The sequence below is a fragment of the Cebus imitator genome, unplaced genomic scaffold (assembly GCF_001604975.1).
Source record: "Cebus imitator isolate Cc_AM_T3 unplaced genomic scaffold, Cebus_imitator-1.0 Scaffold127, whole genome shotgun sequence".
Lineage (NCBI taxonomy): Eukaryota > Metazoa > Chordata > Mammalia > Primates > Cebidae > Cebus > Cebus imitator.
In genome coordinates, this window is record NW_016107442.1 from 3,776,017 (window position 1) to 3,802,348 (window position 26,332).

General features: G+C 37.5%; 1 protein-coding gene across 15 annotated transcripts in view; it reads left to right on the plus strand.

Moving 5' to 3' along the window:
• The window catches only part of LCORL (ligand dependent nuclear receptor corepressor like), a 189,901-nt gene that overhangs the window by 104,737 nt on the left and 58,832 nt on the right, over nt 1–26,332 (plus strand). For 14 of the 15 annotated variants that reach the window (XM_037742775.1, XM_017540561.2, XM_037742773.1 and 11 more), the window contains one exon: nt 17,599–17,850. In XM_037742775.1, the coding sequence (XP_037598703.1) occupies nt 17,599–17,850 (252 nt within the window). Of the gene's footprint in view, nt 1–17,598; nt 17,851–26,332 lie in introns of those variants that run through there. The other variant, XM_037742778.1, reaches the window with a different exon arrangement.

A 26,332-nucleotide genomic window follows, 5' to 3' on the forward strand; every position in this document is an offset into this window, starting at 1 on the left:
GGGGATGTGGTGAGAATCACCACCCTGTGTCTGTTAAGTTCTTGGTGGCACTGATCTCTGCAATCCCTCTAGGAATGCAATACTGTTTTTAATTTGCTATTTTTCTAGGTAGTGCAGCTCTGATGGCTTCCATGTGGCTTTTCCCACCAAATAGCCCTCACTCTACCAGTCAGGAAACCAGTGTGGGGATTCACCAGCTGCTAAGTATGTCTATGCCAATTCTGGCACTGGGGAAATGACCACAGGATGAGTCTCGGGACCCACTGTAAGTCGAACCTGAGCTAAAACTCCATTAACTGCCTGACCTCCATAAGACCCTATTTCAACTGGAAGACCACAATGACATTTTGGGTCCCCTGGAATCAGTGTCAGCTCAGAGTTAGTGTCCAGTAGTCCCCAAAATGTCTGACCATTTCCCTTTCCCCAATGCACAATTATCCTGGTAAAAGGTCTCCTTGGGGAAGTATGGGAGAAAGATCAATAGCATAAATTGTCAGTAGTGTAGTGGGGTCATTCCTCAAGAGGACCCAGCCTCCCCTTCATTCAAGGGGTTCTGGGTTTGTAAGTAGTTCAAGGTCTGGAAATGAAATGACGAGCTGTGAATCTTTTTTTAATAATTCACATCAGTCTTTTGTTCACTTGACCTGGAAGTTTTCTGTTTATATAAGTTAATAATGCAATAGGCTTCCTGTCAGTTTTACTTCTCAGAACACTGTGATTAATTAGCCAATGCCAGAGCTCTATATGAGTCAGACTATTCTGATTGCTGCTTTGCCTCTACTGTTCATTATGGTAACTACGCCCACCTTGCCTTTGACAGTTGAGTACTGCCACTTGGCCCCTGCCACCTTGGGATCCAATTACTTTTGTTGCATTTAAATTTTGTAGTTAAGTGACCATGGTTTCCACCGTAAAATCTGGCATACAGAGGAGCAATAACAGAGCTCTTTAAGGATTCAGGTGCTGCCTTTGTAAATCTATTTTGCACAGCATCAGTCAAGAGTATGTCTTCTGGAACCTCCCAGCTGGGATGAGTAGGTCTAAAGTGACTAATTCACTCTAACATCTCAATCTCCCTAAGCCTTTGGATCCCTTCCTCTACATTAAATCAAGGGAGATCAGGCATTTCCAGCTTTCTCAAAGAAGGCCATCTTTTTTAGGGGGTGGCGGGGGGTGCAGGGATGGAGTCTTGCTCTGTCACCCAGGCTGGAGTGCATGGCACAGTCCCGGTTCACTGCAACCTCCACCTCCCAGGTTCAGGCAATTCTCCTGCCTCAGCCTCCCAAATAGCTTGGATTAAAGGCACCCACCACCATACCCAACTAATTTTTATATTTTTAGTAGAGATGCAGCTTCACTATGTTGGCCAGGCTTGTCTCGAACTCCTGACCTCAAATGATCCTCCTGCCTTTGCCTCCCAAAGTGTTGGGATTATAGGCATGAGCCACTGCTCCTGGCCTTGAGCCCATCGTTTAATTGATATTTCAGCTAACCAAGCAAATAAACTATGAGAACCTTTTTTAACTCACCAGCCACCATGGCACGTGTATACCTGTGTAACAAACCTGCACGTTTTGCACATGTACCCCAGAACTTTATAATTTTTTTTAAAAGTCCTTAAGACACATAAAAAAAAAAAACTCCCCAAGCTGCAACATTAATTGCAGAATTCCTGCGTAGTGAGCCCAAATCAATAAATTCAGCCTGATCCAACTTTACATTTCTTCCACCATTATCCCACACCGTTAATATTCATTCCCATGCCTGTTCTCCAAGGAGGCTTATATAAACTAGAAAACTCAAGCAGTTATCGTGGGAGTGTAGTACACCTCATAGTGGGTCACACTTTAAATCTCACCTTTAGGGGTCTGCCAGGAATTTAATTACAGACCTGGAAGCAAACAGATGTTGGGGGTAGGTCCTGAGGTGAATCAGCATTGCCTTGCCTGGCAGCTGCTTGGGAGGCCATCACTATTGCTTCAGGCAGTGTTGGATACATCTCAGACAATGGTAGAAAGGCTGACAGCCGCCAGGGTTGGGGAGGGAATGGGTTGGTGATGTTGCCACCACTGGGACTGGGGAGGCTATTTCCTCTGGCAAAAAAAGGCTCATCAGAATTTAGGAGCCGAGTGCCCCCAGCCTCATCAGGGTTCTCCCAGAAGTCCCATTTTTTTACAGTCAATGCCCTCACTTTAACAGTAAACACCTTGCAAGGCTGTGTGTGCACCTTTTGTTGCAGGTTAGCCACTTGCATGATAAGAGCTTGTGTCTGATTTTCCACAATTTCAGCTCTTTCTTGGCAGGAGATAAAACTCTTAATCAGGGCAATCTTAGAAGATTTGAGACTCAGTATGTTCCTCTTGGGCCGAGAGAATCCCTGAGTTTATAGTTTTCTTTCATCACTTTGTCTAGTGAACTTAGGAGCAGTCAACCAACTTCATTATATTCCTTGGTTCTTTACACATGGTCAAAGGCATTATGTATAGAGTCACTAAACTCTTTGCCTCTCACAAGCAGTGAATTAGGAGTGTCAAATGCATTTATTTGCGTAACTCTTTAAACAGTTCATGCCAAGGACTATCAGTGTTCTCCATACTATTAGAAGTAGAGTCCTTAACATTTTTGAATCTAATCATATTAAGCAGACAATTCCAGAAACCCCAAAACCAACTGAAAAACTCCATGTTTAAACTTTTGTTTCTCTAGAGCTACTTCAGTACTAAAATCTGTGTTAGTCAGGGTTCTTTAATAGGACAGGACTAACAGGATAGTTGTATATACAAAAGGGAGTTTATTGAAGAGTATTGACTCCCACAGTCACAAGTTGAAGTCCCCCAATAGGCTCTCTGCAAGCTAAGGAACAAGGAAGCCAGTCGGAGTCCCAAAACCTCAAAAGTAGGGAAGCCGACAGTACAGCCTTCACTATGTTGTTGGAGGCCCAAGAGCCCTTTTCCAACCACTGGTCCTAAAGCTGAAGGACTTGGAGTTTGATATTCAAGAACAGGAAGCATCCAGCACGGGGAAGGATGGAGGCCAGAAGACTTACCCAAACTAATTTTTCCACATTCTTCTGCCTGCTTTTATCTTAGCTGAGCTAGCAGCTGATTATATGGTGCCCACCTGGATTGAAGGTGGGTCTACCTCTCCTAGTCCACTGAATCAAATGTTAATCTCCTTTCAACACCCTGACAGACACACCAAGGAACAATATTTTGCATCCTTCATTCCAATCAAGTTGAGTATTAACCGTCACATCTACTGATGAGACGTACTGCTCAGAAAAAAGAATTCCTTTAAAAATATTACAGCTCACTGAAAATGTACTTGATTACCTAAGAGCTCTGATGGAGATACACAAGGATATTAATGTTGTTTTCATGCCCTGAAAACAAGAACATCTATTCTGCAGCCTATGGATTGAGGAGTAATTTATACTTTCAAGTTTTGTTATAAAAGATACATTTTGTAAGGCCATAGCTGCCATGGATAGTGATTCCTCTGGTAGATCTGGACAAGGTAAATTGAAACCCTTCTAGAAATGATTCACTAATTGCCATTAAGAACATTACTGATTCGGCAGGTTGCAGTGGCTCATGCCTGTAATCCCAGCACTTTGGGAAGCTGAGGCAGTCAGAGCACAAGGTCAGGAGATCGGGACCATGGTGAGACCTTGTCTCTACTAAAACACCAAAAAAAAAAATTAGCCGGTTGTAGTGGCATACACCTGTAGTCTCAGCTACTCGGGAAGCTGAGGCAGGGGAATCACTTGAACCCAGGAGGCGGAGGTTGCCAAATTAAAAAAAAAAAAGAACATTACTGATTCATGGGAGGAGGTCAGAATGTTAGAATTAACAGAAGTTTGGAAGAAGTTGATTCTAACCCTTATAGATAATTTTGAGGGCTTCAAGAGGAAACAATTGCAGATGTGGTAGAAACAGCAAGAGAACTAAAAAGAGAAGTAGATCCTGAAGATGTGACTGAATTGCTGCAATCTCTTGTTTAAACTTTAACAGATGACAAGTTGCTTTTTATGGATGAGCAGAGAAAGTGCTTTCCTGAGAGGGAATTTACTTTTGGCAAAGATCCTGTGAGCATTGTTGAAATGACAACAAAGGATTTAGAATATTCCATAAACTTAGTTGATAAAGGAGTGACAGGGCTTGAGAGGATTAACTCCAATTTTGAAGCAAGTTCTACTTGGGGTAAAATGCCATCAAATAGTATCACATGCTACAGATAAGTGTTTCATGAAAGCAGAATCAATCAGTGGGCAAATTTCATTGTTTTAATTTAAGAAACTGCCACAGCCACCTCACCCTTCAGCAGCCACCACCCTGATCATTCAGCAGGTATCAACATTGAGGCAAGATTCTCCAGCAAAAAGGTTACCACTCGCCGAAGATGGAGATGATTGTCAGAATTTTTTTTAACAGTAAAGTATTCTTAAATTAAGATATTTTGTCAGGAAAAACTCTCTCAATCTGAGCTTTTTTTCCTCTATTTTCATACCACCACAATAGTGTCAGCAATGCAGAAGAAGACTTCTGTGACCAGAGGCCTGGATGGTTTTCCCCACATACCAAGCAGTGGACACCACCTGGGTGCCCTCTAATTCAATTCTGATACTGTATACTTGGTGACAGTGTCACATATCACAGGGTGAGGGCTCAGTCCCCAAGACTGCCCCCACCCTTAAATACCAGTTGCAAGTCCAGACCTCTGGAACTTCTGACTGATTGGCTTCAAGTTGGGGTTCCATGAACCCCCTCTTTGGGTTTGATTAATTTGCTGGAGTGGCTCATAGAACTCAAGGAAATACTTAACTGCCTTATTCTAGTTATTACAGATATTACTAGAATAAGTAATATCTAGGAGGATATTACAGAGGATACCGATCAAGAGAAGCATAGGGCAAGGCATGGGCAATGAGTGTGGAGCTTCCAGGCCCTCCCTGGGTGCACCAGCCTCCAGGGCCCTTCACATGTTCAGTTATCTGGAACCTCCTGAACCCAGCCTTCTTCGATTTTTATGGAAGCTTCTTGACATCAGCATTTCTTCTTCCAGGGTATAGGGCAAGACCATCTCTAAGGAGGGTCTTAAGACCCATAGTTACAAAAGCAGGTGATTAGAGTCCTGTTTTGGGCCAGGTGAAAGGAGGGCAGGAGAGATTCTGTTTCCTGGGCCTGCTCCTGAGACCTGACACACCAAAGACTGTAACAAGGGCTGTTGGAGATACTAGCCAAGAACCATGGATGAGAACCAATATATAGCATTACACCACAGGTATGGGTACTTCTTCAGACATAATGCTATTACACACTTAATAGACTATAGTGTCAACATAACTTTTATAGGCACTGGGAAAACAAAAACTTCTTGTGACTACCTTTATTGGAATACTCACTTTTTTGCAATCATCTGGAACTGAACCTGCAATATTTCTAATATGTGTATTACTAATAGATAGGGTTTTTTATTTAATAGTTTTCATATACTTTCTCTAGTTTTGATATCAGGATAATGACGTCATAAATATAGTTGGAAGTGTTTCTTCCATTTTATTAAAGAGCTTTTAAGGATTGGGATTAATTTCTCTTTTAAATATCTGGTAGAGGTTACCATTGAAGCCATCTGTTCTTGGATCCCTCTTGGGGGTAGATTTTTGGTTATGAATTCAGTCCCTTTGCTTTTCACAGGTTTATTCATATTTTCTGTTACTTTTTGAGTCAATTTGGTAGTTTCTGTCCTTCTAGAAATTTGGCCATTTCATCTAGGTTATCTAATTTGTTGACATACTGTTTTTTATTATATTTTTAAATAATCTTTTGTGTTTCTTTATATTTTTAATTCAATTTTATATATTTATTTTTAATTATATTTTAAGTTCTGATATACATGTGCATAACATGCAAGTTTGTTACATAGGTATACATGTGCCATGGTGGCTTGCTACACCCATCAACCCATCGTCTACATTAGATATTTCTTCTAATGCTGTCCCTCCCCTAGTCCCCTACCCCCTGACGGGCCCTGGTGTGTGATGTTTCCCTCCCTGTGTCCATGTGTTCATGTGTTCTCATTGTTCGATTCCCATTATGAGTGAGAACATGTGATGTTTGTTTTCTGTTTTTGTGTTAGTTTGCTGAGAATGATGGTTTCCAGCTTCATCTATGCCCCTGAAAAGGACATGAACTCATCCTTTTTTCATGGCTGCATAGGAATCCGTGGTGTATATGTGCCACATTTTGTTTATCCAGTCTTATCATTGATGGGCACTTATCATTGATGGGCACTATTGCGAACAGTGCATCTGTTTTCTGACTTTTTAATGATCACCATTCTAACTGGCATGAGTTGGTATCTCATTGTGGTTTTGATTTGCATTTCTCCAGTAACCAGTGATAATGAGCTTTTTTTCATGTGTTTGTTGGCACATAAATGTCTTCTTTTAAGAAGTGTCTGTTCATATCCTTCACCCACTTTTTGATGGGGTTGTTTTTTTTTTTTCTTATAAATTTGTTTAAGTTCTTTGTAGATTCTGGATATTAGCCCTTTGTCAGATGGATGGATTGCAAAAATTTTCTCCCATTCTGTAGGTTGCCTGTTCACTCTGATGATAATTTCTTTTGCTGGGCAGAAGTTCTTTAATTAGATCCCATTTTTCAATTTTGGCTTTTGTTGCCATTGGTTCTGGTGTTTTAGTCATGTAGTTTTTGCTCATGCCTATGTCCTGAATGGCATTGCCTAGGTTTTCTTCTAGGGTTTTTATGGTTTTAGGTCTTACATTTAAGTCTTCAATCCATCTTGAGTTGATTTTTGTATAAGATGTAAGGAAGGGGTCCAGATTCATTTTTCTGCATATGGCTAGCCATTTTTTCCAATACCATTTATTAAATAGAAAATCCTTTTCCCATTGCTTGTTTTTGTCAGGTTTGTGAAAGATCAGATGGTTGTAGATGAGTGGTGTTATTTCTGAGGGGTCTGTTCTCTTCCATTGGTCTATATCTCTGGTACTGTATTGGTACCAGTACCGTGTTGCTTTGGTTACTGTAGCCTTTGTAGTATAGTTTGAAGTCAGGTAGCATGCTGCCTCCAGCTTTGTTCTTTTTGCTTATGATTGTCTTGGCTATACGGGCTCTTTTTTGGTTCTCTATGGACATTGAAGTAGTTTTTTCCAATTCTGCGAAGAAAGTCAATGGTAGCTTGATAGGGATAGCATTGAGTCTATAAATGACTTTGGGCAGCATGGCTATTTTCACAATATTGATTCTTCCTATGCATGAGCATAGAATGTTTTTCCATTTATTTGTGTGCTCTCCTATTTCCTTGAGCAGTGGTTTGTAGTTCTCCTTGAAGGGGTCTTTCACATCCCTTGTAAGTTGTATTCCTAGGTATTTTATTCTCTTTGTGGCAATTGTGAATGGGAGTTCACTCATAATTTGACTCTCTGTCTATTATTGGTGTATAGGAATGCTTGTGATTTTGCACATTGATTTTGTATCCTGAGACTGCTGAAGTTGCTAATCAGCTTAAGGAGATTTTGGGCTGAGACAGTGGGGTTTTCTAAATATACAATCATGTCTCTGCAAACAGAGACAATTTGACTTCCTCTCTTCCTATTCGAATATCCTTTCTTTCTTTCTCTTGCCTGATTTCCCTGGCTAGAACTTCCAATACTATGCTGAATAGGAGTGATGAGAGAGGGCATCCTTGTCTTGGGCTGGTTTTTGAAGGGGGTGTTTCCAGCTTTTGCCCATTCAGTATGATACTGGCTGCGGGTTTGTCATAAATAACTCTTAGTATTTTGAGATACGTTTCATCAGTACCTAGTTTATTGAGAGTTTTTAGCATAAAGGAGTGTTGAATTTTATCAAAGACCTTTTCTGCATCTATTAAGATAATCATGTTGTTTTTGTCATTGATTCTGTTTATGTGATGGATTACATTTACTGATTTGCATATGTTGAACCAGCCTTGCATCCCAGGGATGAAGCCCACTTGATCATGGTGGATAAGCTTTTTGATGTGCTACTGCATTTGGTTTGCCAGTATTTTGTTAGGATTTTTACACTAATGTTCATCAGGGATATTGGCCTGAGATTTTCTTTTTTTGTTGTGTCTCTGCGAGGTTTTGGTATCAGGATGATGCTGGCCTCCTAAAATGAGTTAGGGAGGAGTCCCTCTTTTTCTGTTGTTTGGTTTCAGAAGGAATGGTGCTAGCTCTTCTTTGTACCTCTGGTATAATTTGGCTGTGAATTCATCTGGTCCTGGGCTTTTTTTGGTTGGTAGGCCATTCATTACTGCCTCAATTTCAGGACATGTTGTCTATTCAGGGATTCGATTTCTTTCTGGTTTAGTCTTCAGAGGGTTTATGTGTCCAGTGATTTATCCATTTCTTCTAGATTTTCTGGTTTATTTACATAGAGGTGTTTACAGTATTCTCTGATGGTAGTTTTTATTTCTCTGGGATCATTCCCTTTATCAATTTTATTGTGTCTGTTTGATTCTTCTTCTCCTTTATTAGTCTGGCTAGCGGTCTGTTGTGTTGATTTTTTTCAGAAAACCAGTTCCTGGATTCATTGATTCTTTTTGAAGGGTCTTTCATGTCTCTGACTCCTTCAGTCTGCTCCAATCTTAGTTATTTCTTGTCTCCTGCTAGGTTTTGAATCTGTTTGTTCTTGCTTCTCTAGTTCTTTTCATTGTGATGTTAGGGTATTGATTTTGGATCTTTCCTGCTTTCTCTTGTGGGCATTTAGTGCTATAAATTTTCCTCTAAACACTGCTTTGGCTGTGTCCCAGAGATTCTGGTACATTGTGTCTTTGTTCTTGTTGGTTTCAAAGAGCTTCTCTGTTACTGCCTTCATTAATAATTTCATTATTTACCCAGTAATTCAGGAGTAGGTTGTTAAATTCCCTTGTAGTAGTGTGGTTTTGAGTGAGTTTCTTAATCCTGAGTTCAGTTCTAAGTTGATTGCACTGTGGTCTGAGAGACTGCTGTTTCTGTTTTTTTGCACTTGCTGAGGAGTGTTTTACTTCCAATTATGTGGTCAATTTTAGAATAAGTGCAACGTGGTGCTGAGAAGAATATATATTTTGTTGATTTTGGGTGGAGAATTCTGTAGATATCTATTAGGTCTGCTTGGTCCATAGCTGAGTTCAGGTCCTGAATATCCTTGTTAATTTTCTACCTCGTTGATCTAATATTTACAGTGGGAGTTAAAGTCTCCCACTATTATTGTGTGGGAGTCTGAGTCTCTTTGTAGGTCTCTTAAGAGCTTGCTTTATGCATCTGGGTGCTCCTGTATTGGGTGCATATATATTTAAGATACTTAGCTGTTCTTGTTGCATTGATCCCTTTATCATTATGTAGTGCCCTTCCTTGTCTTTTTTGATCTTTGTTGGTTTCAAATCTGTTTTATCAGAGACTAGGATTGCAACCCCTCGTGTTTTGTTTGTTTTTCTTTTCTTTCCATTTGCTTGGTAAATATTCCTCCATCCCTTTATTTTGAGCCTACGTGTGTCTTTGCACATGAGATGGGTCTCCTAAATACAGAACACCAATGGATCTTTCTCTTTATCTAGTTTGCCAGTCTGTGTCTTTTAATTGGGGCATTTAGCCTGTTTATATTTAAGGTTAATATTGTTATATGTGAATTTATCCTGTCATTATGATGCTAACTGGTTATTTTGCCCATTAGTTGATTTTCTTCATAGTTTGATGGTCTTTATAATATGGTATGTTTTTGCAGTGGATGGTACTGGTTTTTCCTTTCCATGTTTAGTGCTTCCTTCAGGAACTCTTGTGAGGCAGGCCTGGTGGTGACAAAATCTCTCAGCATTTGTGTGTCTGTAAAGGATTTTATTTCTCCTTTGCGCTTAAGAAGCCTAGTTTAGCTGGATATGAAATTCTGGGTTGAAAATTATTTTCTTTAAGAATGTTGAATAATGGCCCACACTCTATTTTGGCTGGTAGGGTTTCTGCAAAGAGATCTGTGGTTAGTCTGATGGGCTTCCCTTTGTGGGTAACCCAACCTTTCTCTCTGGCTGCGCTTAGCATTTTTTCCTTCATTTCAACCTTGATGAATCTGACGATTATGTGTCTTGGGGTTCTCTGTATTTCCTGAATTTGAATGTTTGCCTGTCTTGCTAGGTTGGGGAAATTCTCCTGGATAATATCTTGAAGTGTGTTTTCCAACTTGATTCCACTCTCCCCATCACTTTCAAGTACACCAATCAAATGTAGGTTTGGTCTTTCCACATAGTCCCATAGTTCTTAGAGGCCTTGTTTCTTTTTATCATTTTTTCTCTAATTTTGTCTTAATGCTTTATTTCATTAAGTTGATCTTCAGTCTCTGATATCCTTTTTTCCAATTGATCAATTTGGCTATTGATACTTGTGTTTGCTTCATGAAGTTCTTGTGCTGTGTTTTTCAGGTCCATCAGATCATTTATGTTCTTCTCCAAACTAGCTATTCTAGTTAGCAATTCCACTAACATTTTTTCAGGGTTCTTAGCTTCCTTACATTGGGTTAGGATATGCTCCTTTAGCTTGGAGGAGTTTGTTATTACCCCCCCTCTGAAGCCTACTTCTGTCAATTCGTCAAACTCATTCTCTATCTAGTTTTGTTGCCTTGCTGGCAAGGAGTTATGTTCATTTGGAGGAGCAGAGGCATTCTGGTTTTTGGAATTTTCAGCCTTTTTGCACTGTTCTTTCCTCATCTTTATGGATTTACCTACCCTTGGTTTTTGATGTTGATGAGCTTCGGATAGAGTTTCTGTGTGGATGTCTTTTTGATTGATGTTGATGCTGTTCCTTTCTGTTGGTTGGTTTTCCTTGTAACAGTCAGGTCCCTCTGCTGCAGGTTTGCTGGGATTTTCTAGAGGTCCACTCCAGACCCTGTTTGCCTGTATCACCAGTGGAGGCTGCAGAACCACAAAGATTGCTGCCTGTTCCTTTTTTTGGAAGCTTCTTTCCAGAGGAGCACCCACCAGATGCCAGCCGGAGCTCTCCTATATGAGTTGTCTGCTGACCCCTCCTGTGAGGCATCTCCCAGAAAGGAGGCACAGGGGTCAGGGACCCACTTGAGGAGGCAGTCGTCCCTTAGCAGAGCTCAAGTGCTGTGCTGGAAGATCCGCTGCTTTCTTCAGAGCCAGTAGGCAGGAGTGTTTAAGTCTGCTGAAGCTGCACCCGTAACTGCCCCTTCCCCAAGGTGCTTTGTCCCAGGGAGATGGGAATTTGATCTATAAGCCCCTAACTGAGGCTGTTGCTTTTTTTTTTAGAGATGCCCTGCCCAGAGAGGAGAAATCTAGAGAGGCTGTAGTCTGACTACAGCAGCTTTGCTGAGCTGCAGTGGGCTCTGCCCAGTTCGAACTTCCTAGCAGCTTAGTTTACACTATGAGGGGGAAACTGCCTACTCAAGCCTCAGAAATGGCAAACACTTCTCCCCCCACCAAGCTTGAGCATCCCGGGTTGACTTCAGACTGCTGTGCTGGCAGTGAGAATTCCAGGCCAATGGATCTTAGCTTGCTGGGCTCTGGGGATGGGATATGCTGAGCTATACCACTTGGCTTCCTGGCTTCAGCCCCCTTTCAGGAGAGTGAACAGTTCTGTCTCACTGGCGTTCCAGGCACCACTAGCATATGAAAAAAAAAATAAAAACTCTTGCAGCTAGCTTGGTGTCTGCCCAAATGGCCACCCCGTTTTGTGCTTGAAACCCAGGCCCCTGGTGGCATAGGCACTGGAGGGAATCTCCTGGTCTGTGGGTTGCAAAGCATGGGAAAAGCATATAATCTGGGCCAGAGTGCTCTGTTCCTCATGGCAGTCTCTCAGGGCCTCCCTTGGCTAGGGGAAGGAGTTCCCTGGCCCTTCGTGCTTCCCAGGTGAGACAATGCCACATCTTCTGTTCACCCTTCATGGGCTGCACTCACTACCTAACCAGTCCCAATGAGATGAACCTGGTACCTCACTTGGTAATGCAGAAATCACCGGCCTTCTGCTTTGATCTCGCTGGGAGCTGCAGACTGGAGCTGTTCTTACTGGGCCATCTTGCAAAAGAACCCCTCTTTTGTGTTTCTTTAAGATCATTGGTGATATATCTTCTTTCATTTCTTGTTTTAAAAGATAACTCAGGCCTTCTCTAGTTATTTTCTTGGTCAATTTAGCTAAGGATTTGTTTTGTCCCTTACTTGTGATGATTTTTTTTTCTTGCTGCTTTCAAAATTTATTCTTTGTCTTTGGTTTGATTAGGATGCACCTAAATGTGATCTCTGAGTTTATTCTGCTTGGCATTTGTTGAGCTGCTTAGATGTGCAAATAAATGTTTTCTTCAAATTGGGGGCATTTTCCTTTTTTTCAAATATTATTTCTGCTTTTCTCTCTTCTCTCCTTCTGGGAATACCATTTGCAAGTCTTGATACATTTAATTGGTGTCCCACAGGTCTCTGAGGCTCTGTTCACCTACCTACTTACCTACCTTCCCCTTTATTCAGTCTTTGTCCTTAGACTGAATAATCTCAGTCGACCTATCTTCAAGTTGATTGGTTCTTTCTTCTGCCAGCTCAAATCTACCAGTGTGTTTAGTGAATTTTTAATTTTAATTTGTGTACTTTCAAACTTTACAATTGCTGTATGGTTCTTTGTTATAACTTCTGTTTATATATATAATTGCCTATTTGGTGAAATAGTCTCCTCATGCTTTAGTTGTTTATACACAGTGTTCTTTCATTCTTGAACATCCTCTAAATATCTGATTTAAAGTTTTTTGTCTGCTAAGTCCAGTATCTGGGCTTTCTCAGAGACGTCATCTGTTGACTTTCTCCCCCATGTGTGGTACATTTTTATTGCTTTGCATGTTCTATAATGTTTTGTTTAAAAACTAAATCTTTAAAATAATACAATATGACAACTGGAAATCAGATTATGTTCCACCTTAAGGTGTTTTGTTTTTGTTTTTGTTTTTTTGCTGTGTCATTATGGTTATTCTTTGTTTAGTGACTTTTCTAAACTAATTCTGTTAAGTTAGTATTCTTTGTATTCTGTGCCCATTGAGATCTTCACCTAGTTAGCCTATTAGTGGTCAGCTAATGATTGAACAGAGGTTTCCTTATATATCTAGAATCATAAGACTCTCAGTGTTTGCCACGAGGGCTCTGTGTGTCTTGAGGAGGAAGGATGAGAATAGTGCATTTGTTTGTTGGTTCGTTTTACCTTGCAGCTTCAGCTCAAAAGAAGAATAGTACAGTTTAAAATGCCATGATAGCTTGATTTTCTTGAATAGACATTCCTTGATGGCTGTAAGCCTATGGTTAATTCCCAGAGTTCTTTTGTTTAATGAATTTACATTTCCCCCCTCCCACCCTGCAAAACAGCAACAACAACTCACAAGAGACCCACAACATTAAGTGTCATATCTGGAAGAAAATGAGTCACCTTTATGAAGTATATTTTTCTAGCTGTTTTCCTGATTTAATCTTTGCTTAACAATCAGTTCTTTATTTTGGCATTATTTGCACTCTATATAGACTGAGAATTTTCAAAACAATACCTGCTGTCTCTTTGTTTAACGGTCTGGATTAAGCTGCTCTTGCATTGCTATAAAGAAATATCTCGGCCCAGAGTGATGGCTCATGCCTATAATCCCAGCACTTTGGGAGGCCGAGGTACGTGGACCACTTGGGGTCAGGAGTTCAAGATTAGCCTGGCCAACATGGCGAAACCCTATCTCTACTAAAAATACAAAGCTTAGCTGGACATGGTGGCAGGTACCTGTAATTCCAGCTACTCAGGAGGCTGAGGCAGGAGAATCACTAGAACCTGGGAGGGGAAGGTTGCAGTGAACCACGATCACACCATTGCACGCTGTTGCCCATTGCACTCCAGCCTGGGCAACACAGCAAGACTCTGTCTCAAAAAAAAAAAAAAGAAAGAAAAGGGGAAAAAAAGACAAATATCTCGGCCTGACCAGTATGGTAAAACGTCATCTCTACCAAAAATTCAGAAATAAGCTGAGTGCAGTGGCGCACACCTACAATCCCAGCTATTCAGGAGGCTGAAGCAGGAAAATCATTTGAACCTGGGAGGCAGAGGTTGCAGTGGCCTGAGATCGTACCATTGCACCCCAGCCTGAGTGACAGAGCAACACTCCATCTCAAAAAGAAAAAGAAAAAAAGAAATACCTGAGGCATGTTGGCTCATGCCTATAAGCCCAGCACTTTGGGAGGCTGAGACAAGCAGAGCACTTGAGGCCAGGAGTTTCAGACTGGCCTTGCCAAAATGACAAAAGCCAACTACTACTAAAAATACAAAACTGAGCTGAGCGTGGTGTCACAAGCCTGTAATCCCAGCTATTCAGGAGGCTGAAACATGAGAATTACTTGAGCCCAGGAGGTGGAGGTTGTAGTGAGCCAAGATCATACCACTGCACTCCAGCCTGGGTGACAGAGAGAGACCCCCCCAAAAAATAGGTTTAATTAGCTCATGCTCTTGCAGTCTGTGCAAGCATGACACCAGTATCTGTTCAGCTCTGGTAAGGTCCTCAGGAAGCTTACAGTCGTGGCAGAAGGCAAAGCAGAAGCCGACATATCTCATGACAAGAGAGTAAGAGAAAGGAGGTCCCAGACTTTTAAACATTACAATCGTGGTGGAAGGCAAAGCACTAGCTGGCATATCACATGGCAAGACAGAAAGAAAGAGGAGGTTCCAGACTTTTAAACAACTAGATCTCACATGAACTGAGGGAAAACTCACTTATCACTGAGGGGATAGTGCTAAATCATTCATGAGGGATCCACCCGCATTGTTACTAAAGCACCGGGAATTTGATGTAGGTCTTGCTGCTTGCTTCACAGAAAGCCAATCACTGAAACAACAAGTATTGCCAAGGAAGAAGGCTTTAATTGGGAGCTGCAGCCAAGGCGATGGGGCACTCAGTCTCAAATCCATCTGCCTGACAAAAACTAGAAGTTGATATAACAGGGGAGAAACATAGCAGTGTGTAAGAAAACAAGAATTAGGGAAGGGGCAAGGAGACAATCATGGTGAATGAGGGATCCATGATGTGGGGCCATCATCTGGTGAGTTTCAGTTCTTTGATATTTTCTTTGAGAGGCCTGAAGGTCCTTTTCTGAGGAAGGAACTCAGATAAAACAAGTTGTAAGCCTTTTAAGACCAGAAGGGGCAATTTCTGTGTTTATCAAAAAGAACAGTCTATGGGGGTAGTTGGGTTGGTTTGACCATGATCCAATCACATCCCATCAGACCCCCCCTTCAATATTCAGAAACACATTCCAACATGATATTTAGAGGGGACAAACATCTAAACCATATCACAGTTCTTCCTTTAGTTTATCTCTTCCTTTTTGCACTTTACTATAATTAGCAAGAAGAAACCAGGGGCCACCTTCCACTCATTGCTTAGCTATTTCCCTAGATAGATCACCCAATTCATTGGGCACATTTTCTACTTCCCAAGTTACTGAAGACGACAGTGTTGTGAAACTTTCTGCCATAACATAATTCCAATAATATTTACCTCATTTTTCTAGTTCTTCTGCAGCCTTCTTAAAGGCTGTGAGTATTCTATTAACAGCTTATTTAAGTTACTTCAGCCTTTCATTAATACTATTCCCAAAGCCCATGTCCTGTTTCGAAAGTAACGCCTACATTTTCAGTTTTTATTACAGCAGCATCCCACTAATATGTACCAAAATCTTTATTATTTGCTACTCCATAACAAATTACTTCCAAAATTCAGCAGTTTCAGGTAACAGACATTTATTATTTCACATTTTCTCTGGGGTCAGGAACCTGAGAGTTGCTCAGCTGGTTGGTTTTGGCTCACTTTTTCACAAGGCTGCAATCAAGAAGTGATCTGGGTTGTGGTCATACGAGATTTGATTGCTGTAGAACATCTTGCAAGTTCACACATTTGGCTGCTTGCAGAAGGCTTCCATCTTTCTTCATGTGAGCGACCTCATGGGACTGCTCACAGTTACGGCTTTCTCTAGAATGAGTGATGACAGAGAGAGAGATGAAGGGACACATGAGTGAAAGAGAGAAGGAGATAGAAAAGGAGAGAGAGGGAAGGGGAGAGAGGGGAACAAAAGAGATGAAGGGGGACAAAAGAGAAAACAACAACCAAGAGCATCAGTGTTCATCAGTGTCCAGTATAAAACCTTCATTCATTTATAACATAATCTCCAAAGTGACAGATACTTTCACAATACACTATTGGTCACACAGACCACCCATGATACAACATGGAGGATGAAGGGGTATTGCACAGCAATGTTTTATCAAGAGGCAGTAATTATTGAGGACCATCTTGAAGCAGCTGCCACATAGGGCTTTGTAAATTAGTTAACTTTGGAAAATGAAGAATTAAGGGAAAAAATAAGTGTTTCTTTCTAATAGGGGGCAGTAAACCCCATTTCCAGATGGCAGCATTCTTCTGGGCAAATATTTACTACTAGCTTGATCCTTGTAAAAAGTTGATTTTACAATTCCTGACCTACATCTAAATCTTAAGTTACTTACTTTTTTGTAGTTATGACAACTTGTGCAAGTGATTTAGGAGGCTCACTAACCAATCAACAGCTGAGAAGCATTCTCTCTGTCTGTGTTTCTCCCTCTCTTTTGCCAAGTTTTTTGGTTTTACACATGGACTTATTCCCCAATATAATATAAAGAGACAAAAAGTGAATGGGTGAATAAAACAGAGTAGCACTATCTATTGTGCTTTAAACTTTGCTCTAAATTCAATTCTAAGGTAGAGCCCTAGTAACATGATATGGATCTAATTATGTCTGTCCTTTATGGCAGTTGTACTTGATCAAAATGTTTTGGGTAAAACTCTCAATGATATTCTCATTGTACAGAATTATCTTAGGATATCCATGCTGAAATATTTAGGAGTAAATTGTGATTATTCTGCAATTTCGATGGTTCTACAAATAAAAATAAACTAAAAAGACAGCAAATTTGGCAGACCAGTAACATTTCTTGAATATTAGTGGAAACTGTATCATCGTACTGTTTTTTCATTTTCTCTTTATGATCAAAATTTTTCTATATAAAAAATCAAGGAAATAAAAAATCCTTGATGATGACATTCAGGATATATATGCAATGCACATTTTACAGAATTGAAGAATTTAATGGATACAGAATTATAAGAATTTATAATGTTTTCCTAGTTAATGCATGCACTTTGTATATTAGGATAAAAATTGGTTATTCATACAATTTATGTTCACATACTGTTTTAATATCTTAATAAAATACATCTGAATGAATATTAGAACTCTTGAGAATAAATTGTTCCGCTTCTATGTATAATTCTTTATCTGTATTTTAGTTTGGGACCAGAGAATGTTTAATCATACGAAATAATTAAATATGCTACATTTTGATTGATATATTATTATAAAACTAATTAAATCTACAAAGCTTCTGTTGCTAATTCCCAGAAAACAGTGGAAGTTATGGACTGATGCTAAAAGACTTCTGAAATCATTAATTTGTAATAAAAATAAATTTAAATGTTGGTAAAATTTGCATTTCTCTTTTTAAAATGATTATTATATTTATTTCTTCCCTAGATCTTCCTCAGAACTGTGATCCTAACATTCCCCTAGTTGCTCAGGAATTAATGAAAAAGATGATACGTCAATTTGCGATTGAGTACATTTCAAAAAGTGGTAAAACTCAAGAGAATAGAAATGGTTCAATTGGACCAAGTGTAGTATGTAAAAGTATCCAAATGAATCAAGCAGAAAACTCCCTTCAGGAAGAGCAGGAAGGCCCCTTAGACCTCACTGTGAATCGAATGCAAGAACAAAATACTCAGCAAGGTAAGATTTTTGTGTGCATGTAATATATAATTTTATGTTGTATATCCTTAAATGCATATTTGCAACTTTTTATATTCATAAGGAAATTTATTTTGGATGTAATGACTTTTAATTTGTTCATGTAATATGGACTAGAAAGAATACAAATTTACAGCTTTTGTATTTGCATCTTTGTTCATGAAAGAGGAAATTTTAGTTGATTTCAACTCCTTTTGCAATAAAGTTTATGATGAACAAATCCTAATAAACAGCTTAAAAATAAAGGATATAAATAAAGAGATGTTTATAAGAAATAACTGTTTTTTGAGTGGACAGCTAAAAACATTAATTAAGCACCTGCTTGTTTAGTTTTTTTTGTACTTAGGTGAGGAAAAAAGTAGATGATTTATCTTCCAGTTTATGATGTAACTGGGAACAGAGGAAATGGAATATGTGTGACAAATATAATGTTATCATGTAACTAACTGTATGGAGACATAAGTCATAAGGAGCCTGTGCAATGAAGACCATGTTGGACTTTAATTAAAAGAGAAGCATAACTTCACAGAGGAAAGGCAAGAAGAGGCTTTTAAGTATATGTGAGGACTTAAGTGTTTATCCGAGCAAAGGACAATTGAGGTAGCTTTTGTTAATATGGGTTAGGAATCGTATTGTCAGTTTTTGAAGCCATAAGAAAAAAGCATTAAATTTAATACCAGAAAGCAATGATGTTAGTTTGGGTCTCTTAAGAAGAATATACTAGTAAGTGTTTGAAGAGAGAGTTGTTTCAGTGTGTAAATCAGATTAAAATTTAGAGAGGCTGAAATATGGGAATAATTTTTCCTTTTTCATTCACTAATACTAGGTTGCAAGCATTTATGTGACAATTTCTGACAAATTTTAAGATAATAGGTTAGAAGACAGAGAAAGAAATGTTAGATAACTATGATATCACATGGGTGTCCAACATTTTGGCTTCCCTGATTGTGTTGGGCCACACATAAAATAAACTAACGATAGCTGCTGAGCTTTAAAAAGCAGGGACTGGTGGTGGTGGTGGGTGGTGGTTCCCTGTGCAATTTTTATGGTATCTGCCACCACAGATAAGAAAAAAAAAAAAAAAATCCTCACGTCAAAGGGTTGGACACCCCTGAAGCCTTAAGGAAAAAAAATATCAGTACATAGAATTTTGGAAATCAGAAAACAGAGGATTTTTAGAATTTTTTTTATTTGCTTTTCCATGCCTTATATTCCCTTGTGTCTCCTCTCATTTTGGGGATTTCTGAAGAGACTAGAACATAGGCTTTGGTATGTGACAGGCTTGTGGTTGAAATCCCAGCTCTGTTACTTAAGTTACAGAGTAGGTAACTTAAGTAATAGGTAACGTTACTTATCAGACCTTTAATTTCTTCCTTTGTAATTTGGCCATAATAATAATGGACCCATTGGAGCAATGTGAGAATTAAATATTTAGTAACAAACTCATGAAAGATACTCAAATACTAGTCTCACCATACTCTCTCCCTCCTATTCCTTACCACCAGAGAAGAAGCCTTAGAAGTAATGTGATAGTGATCTATAAATATTTGTATGGCTGTTACCCTAACATAGAACTGAATTTTCTGTGAATGGTCCAATGAGTAGAATTAGGATGACTGACTAGCTAGAGGTTAGAGAGAAACAGATTTTAAAAGTAAATTTCCGGTTTTTAGATTTTGATTCTATGAAGTTAAGTGGCAAGACAGATCCAAGTATATATAGAAAACAAGTCATGTAATTATTTAAATTATTATAATAGTCTAAGTAAAGTGCAAAAATATGTGAAAATCCTGAGGGTGGAAAGACTAGTGATAGTGGATATAAATCTGTAAGTAGTCTTCTTGATAATTTTAATTTTTGGATAACTTTTTGTCATGTGATTCTGGTCTTACTTGAGGGTAGAAATTATTTAGTTTAATGTGATTTAAGATATAGAGGGTAAGGGGAAGAATGATGACAGATGAAGCTAAAGAAGTAAGTAGGGATGAAATTTCGATTTTTCTTGGAGTCGTAGAAAGCTACTAGACTGAGAGTAACAAGATCATATTTTCTTTTATGAAACCATTCTGCCATGGTATGGATTGGCAGTTTCTTAAAATTTGCCTGCTTGCACACCAAACAAGGAAAATTTGAGCACATACCCTTGGATGCATTTGGGTGTGCATATGTATGTGTGTGTATGTACCTACTAACACACTATATGTACTAATCTTTCTATAAATATTTTAGGATTTAAATTAAAATGTTATAAACAATTTTTATAAATGCCTTGCTAATCATGATGACTTCACTGCCAGTATCTTAACTGAATGATAATATACTTTAGAAGAGATTCATTAGCAATGATAGAAAGTATAAACCCATATTTCAAATAGCTTCCTTATGAATTTAATCCTTTTTGGCCAGATTTCACTGTTTTTACCTCATGGTATAGTCAGTAAAGAGCTTATACTAGTGGTAGCAGTGTCAGCTATGCTCTTTTTAATGTTGTTATTTGCTAGTGCTTGCATTTTTAATATTTTTCTCACTATAATTTTTAACAATACTCATTTAAGCCAGTTATTTATTTGATGAGTTACTTTATTCAAATTAGATGATAATCCATAAATCCAATAGATAATATGTCCATAAATTATGTAGATAAATTTATGGATAGTACAACCCATAAGCTTATGAAATTCTCCATGCCAAATGGTTTTATAGGTAACTTTATATACTCTTAAAGCAACAGATAATCCCTATTTTGAGCTTTCCTTTTTTTCTACTCTGTTTTGAATAGTAGAAAAAAAAAGAAATATTGATATAATCTTGATACCCAAACCAGAAAAAGGTAGCAAAAGAAAGAAATATTGCAACTTACAAACCTAGAAGCAGAAATCCTTAATAAATATCAGCAAGTTGAGTACAGTGATTATAAGAACGTAATAATGATTAAGGTGGCATGAATGATTAAGCATTTGAAAAATTTTCTTAATTAAAAAAACTATATCATCCTAATAGATACAGAAAAAGTTATTCCACAAGAGCTGACATATTTATGATAAAAAGGGCTTATCAAACGAAGAATAATAGATGGGTGCTTCCACTACCAAAAACATTATAACATAAAGATTTAAAATAAAAGATAACACAAAAAATGCACACCATCATCAGTTTTAAACATTTGATGAGTGATCCTCACTCAGCTACCCAATTAGAAAATCTAGTTTTAAAAAGATTATAATTGCAATAGCTGCAACAACAGGAAAAACAGTAAAATGCCTAAGAATGAAACAGATAAACTATATCAGGTCTTATGGAAAATATTATAAAAATACATTGAAGGAAGTTAAAGATGACCAGCAAAATGAGTAATTATACTTTAAATGAATGTGAGACTGAAAGATGATAGCAGTTTACCCTTAATGTGCTTACAAATTCAATGTCATTCCAGGCAGAATTCTGACAGGATTTATTGTTAAATGTGGCTTGCTGATCCTAAAATTTACAAGCAAGACTTAAAGAGCCAAGAATAATCAAGGTGGTAAATATAGTCTTGCTAAATGTAGCAACATTTATTAAGTGCAGTAATTAAACCAGGGTGCTATTGCCCAGGATAAAAATAAGTAGGACAGATCAGTAAGCCCAGAAGCTCCCAAACAGTAGTGGAATCTTTGTATAAGACAGAAATGTCATGATAAATCACTGAGAAGAACACCATATTCATAAATAGTTCCAGGGCAATTGATTACCCAAAAGGGGGATAAGTGGTGGATCCCTACCTCATACCACTCTAAAAAATAGTTGAGTTTAAAGGCTAAATGTGAAAAGCAAACTAAAAGAGAGGAAATTAGAGGATAATATCTTAACTCAAAATAGGGAAGAAGTTCTTAAAATGCAAGAATCACAGTCCATAAACAATTTTGTATATTTGACTATATTTAAATCTAAAACTCAAGTATAGAAGTCATTGAAGAAAGTGAAATGTCAAGCCTCATCTATAACTGATGTATCTAGCAAGCATTCCACTAACAAAACTACAACCAGTGAGACAGACAACTAATGAGAAAAATAGGCAAAAACAAGTATCAGAAGAAGATATTGGAGTAGCCGAATAAGCAAAGAAAAAGATACTTAAAAGAATATTTTGTCCAGCTTCCTTCCCTATATGGGATTCTTTTATTCTGTAAGAGATGGTAATTCAGCCTCTAACTAAGTATTTACATAAAATCTTTGGCAACTCTAATAGTGAACCTCATAGCTATGAAGAATATACTCATTGTTTTATATTTTTTCATCTGCAACAGCATTTTACTTTACTGTAAATACTTGTAAAAATTATTACATCTCTAAGACTTTACTTTTCCATGATAACCTTTAGGGTTTTCTTCTGTTTTGCTTTGTTTTTTCTTTGTGCACCAATATAAGAAACTCTAGTCCTTCGACATAGTAATGCTGTAGATATTTGTTGAAACTATTATGTTTCTTCAAATGTCTGTTTTCCATGCAAATCTTTTCAGCGTTCTTACTTGTTCTTCATAAGTCAGTTTCCATCTTCCTAATTGTTACTGCCTTTTTCTTTCACAACTCTATACTGACTTAAAATATGGTTACCCTGAGGAAAACATGGCAATTTTCATCTCCATTGTACTATTCTATCCAGGCATTTCAAATATTAGAGGATATTTCTTTGTACATTTTAAATTCTTCGGATTTGTATAAATACTCTGAGCTTCAGAAACTGGTAGGAAGGTAAAGCATGTATTGCCCATACCCAGGATTCTTTTTTGTCCTAGTACATTGAGTTAAGAAACAGGTATAAATAACATTAGTGTGCCAGGTATATATTTTTTAAATATCAGATTTAATCTGGGGCCAGAGTAAAAACTTATCACAAATTCCAGTGTACAAGAAGAAGTTTGCAACTTGACCTTTATCATTACTGTAACAACTGTGAAGACTAGGCCAATCCAATACAGAACAAGAATGGATGTGGGCAGAGATGGAACAGCAGTACTTCATTGACTTTGTTGATGCAGTTTTCTACCGTAAGATCCAATGAGTTTTCTGGTAGAGCTTTCATTATAGTAAACTTCTATATATATATATATTATAGTAAAATGCATTGTAATTGTTTGCATGTTTATCTCTCCATTGTAATCTACCTTTGGGAGAAGGAAACTTGTCTTTTATCACTTTTATGTCTCCAGTGCTTGATATGGTCTATGGTATATCAGATTTATTTAGTAAATTAAAAATATTCATCATACTCAAATTTCACTGATAACTAAAATGAGAATTGTGATTTGACCATTGCATTTATGATGTTTTCACAATGAAATTTTTTATTTTAAACATTTTGGTTGGAAAATATTCTGCACTGTACTTTTTAATGCTTTTCAAAACTCAATGTGGAACATTGTGTCATAATAATGGACATTAACTATTGCACCACCATGTAATGATTTTGAAATTTTTAGGATGATTTTCTCTTAACTAGCAAGAGATAAGTAAGATTTTTTTTTAATTACTTCAAAATGTTATCAGTAGGGTAAACTTTAGAACCTACAACTTCTAGTCTAAATTTCTTTTTGACAAATTATGTATAGGGCTAATACTAAGTTGGCTTCCAGTGACTATTTGAGAGACTGTATGAATAAAATATATGAATTTTAGCATCATATTTAGTTGTTACTAAGTATTCTTTGTTGCGGCTGCCACCGCCACTCTTCCGCTTTCTTGGCTGTGATTAAGGTAGGTGTTACTATGTGTAAGACAGCCATGTATAGTTTTGTGATGTTATGTAGGCTTAAGTGTGTGGTTTATAAATTAAGTTTTATAATTCTGTTTGGAAATCACTAAACAATTTTTAAAGTTCAGTTTTAAAAATTTTCTATGTTCACTAATGAAGTTGTCTATCTTGTTTTTCTATGCTGAGCTTTTGTTTTCTGTGGCTAAAAACATGTGGAAAAAAATGTTATATTCCATGCTTGGGAAGATGCCATGTTTTAGTCGACCTAAAAAATAAAACATATGTCTAGGTGGTCCTGTGTCCCTTATCTAACCTTCTCTGACTGCAGGAATAGAAGAAACAGGTGATATTTTAAAATTCCAGATCTAGGCCTACACTCTCATGCTGAAAACCCTTTAATGGGTTCATATTGCCCTTTAGATAACGTCTAAAATCCTAAACTCCAGGAACCAGCCCCTGCCCATGTATCCAGCTGCATCTTGTGTCTCTCTTTCTTTAGTCTTCATACTGGCTTTTTCTCATTTTCTTGAATATGTCATACACTCTCAGAACCTCAGAACGCCAACAATAAAGCTACCTTCTACACCCAATCAGTTTTTTTGTAAATACATACTATCTTTTTTCCAGGTCTCCTTTTAAACATTACTTTCTTAGGTAAACTTGCTCCATACCTTCTAAATTGGATGTACGCAGACACACATGTTGATATTCTTGCTCGTATTTAGTTTGGGATTCTTACTGTATTTTCATATAATATCATGTATTGTTTTGTGGCATTTGTTGCCCTTGCAATTATTTGTTTCAACCATCTTATTATCTGCTGTCTGTTTGTCTTGTTTTGCTTTTTTCCTCCTTATTTTCTTTTGGATTGAATCTCCTCACTTTTCCTTCTCTGCCTATTTTGAAGTTATGTACTCTACTGCTATTCTGTTTGTAGTTACCCTCGAAGGTTTTAAAGGTATAGTTAATAGAAATTTAGAGTCACCTGCTTTGACACTTATAGCCATCTTCAATGCTGCTTCCCTTCTGGTGATACCACAACTTAAACAACCATTTGTTTTATATCATCAGTTTTTGTTGAGTATTACATACCTGATTATCATCTCCTTTGCGCATCATTCCTTCATATATTTCACGTGTTCTTCTGGGATCGGGCATTCCTTAATTAAAGGTTTATTGGTAGTAAACTCTCGGGGTTTTGTTTTTGGTTTTTTATTTCTTTTTCTTTTTCACTTTTGTTCTTAAAAGATCTTTTGTCTAGGCACATAACTGTCTTGTTGCTATGATTGTGTGACTGCCAGCTAATAGTCTTTTCCTCATAGGTAACTTTACACACTCTACTTTTGGGTGCTCTCTCATTCTTCTCTGTTTTGTTTGTGGCATTCTGCATGCAGGTGTCTTAGATATGTTTGGAAGCAGATTTCTTTTTCTCATATAAACCACAGAATATATTTAATTCAAATTAAACATGAAACTAGAATGATGTTCTGTCCTTATCAAGTAGCAATTATATTGTTTTTTTTAAAAGGTACATTTTTATCTGCATTCTGACAATCCAGCAAGGTGGCACAGGTCACATGCAGTTTGATGAGGTGACAGGGAAGCAGATTTCTTTATTCTACTTAGGAGTTACATGGTTTCTAAAACTAAGGACAGATCTCTCATCAATTGTGGACATTTTCCAGCCATTATCTGTTCAAATATATTTTTACTCACTTTATTTCCTGTCAAAATCCATTGAAACATATTTTTGATCTTCTTATTTTATCCTCCCTATCTCTTATCTTCCTTTTCATATTTCCATCTTTTTGTTTCTATATAATATCATGATTAGTTTATTCAGAAATATTTCCCAATTTACTAATTGTCTTTCAAGCTCTTTTAATCACGATTTAACCTGCGTCCTGAGTTTCTAATTTGTCATTATAATTTCCATTTCCAGAAGTTGTTACTTTTTCCAAATATGCTTATCAGCATGCTCATAATTTTACAAAAGAGTCACTAAGCAAGATATCAAAAGTGACTGGGAGGGTTATTTTATATAAGATGGTTCAGGAAGACCTTCATGAAGAAGTGAGTTTGAGCTGAGACATGAATAATGAGAGGAAGTCTTTCATGAAGATTTGAGGTTGGGGCATTTAAGTCAGAAGAAATACCAAATATAAATACAAAATATCAAAACTCAGGGCAGGCATATGTCAGATATGTTTGAGGAACTGTATGAAGATTGTCTCAGTCAGGTGAAAACCAAAAGATTGTTCAAAGCTTTTTTAATAAAGTGAGATTATAGAATGTCAATAAATATAATTGTTACAATATATATAAGCTGGATTTTTCTTTTTTCTGTTTTGTAAAGAATGTCATTTTAAAAAATCATGCACTTTAAATTCAGAAGTTTCATAAGTGTTACCGTCTGAAATGTCACTTGACTAACTTAATTAGGTATATGAAGCAAAAATAAAAAGAAAAAAGAAATTAGTGTTCTCTGTTGCTGTTCAATTTTTTACAAAACTTTGTTGTATAGGTTAAGCATTCCTTATCTAAAATCCTTGGGACCAGAAGTGTTTCAGATTTTGATCTTATTTTGGAATATTTGCATACACATAATGAGGTATCTTATGGATGGGGCCCAAGTCTAAACCTAAAATTCATTTGTTTCATATATACCTTATACAAACAGCCTGAAGGTAATTTTATATTATATTTTAAGTAATTTGGTGCATGCAACAGTTT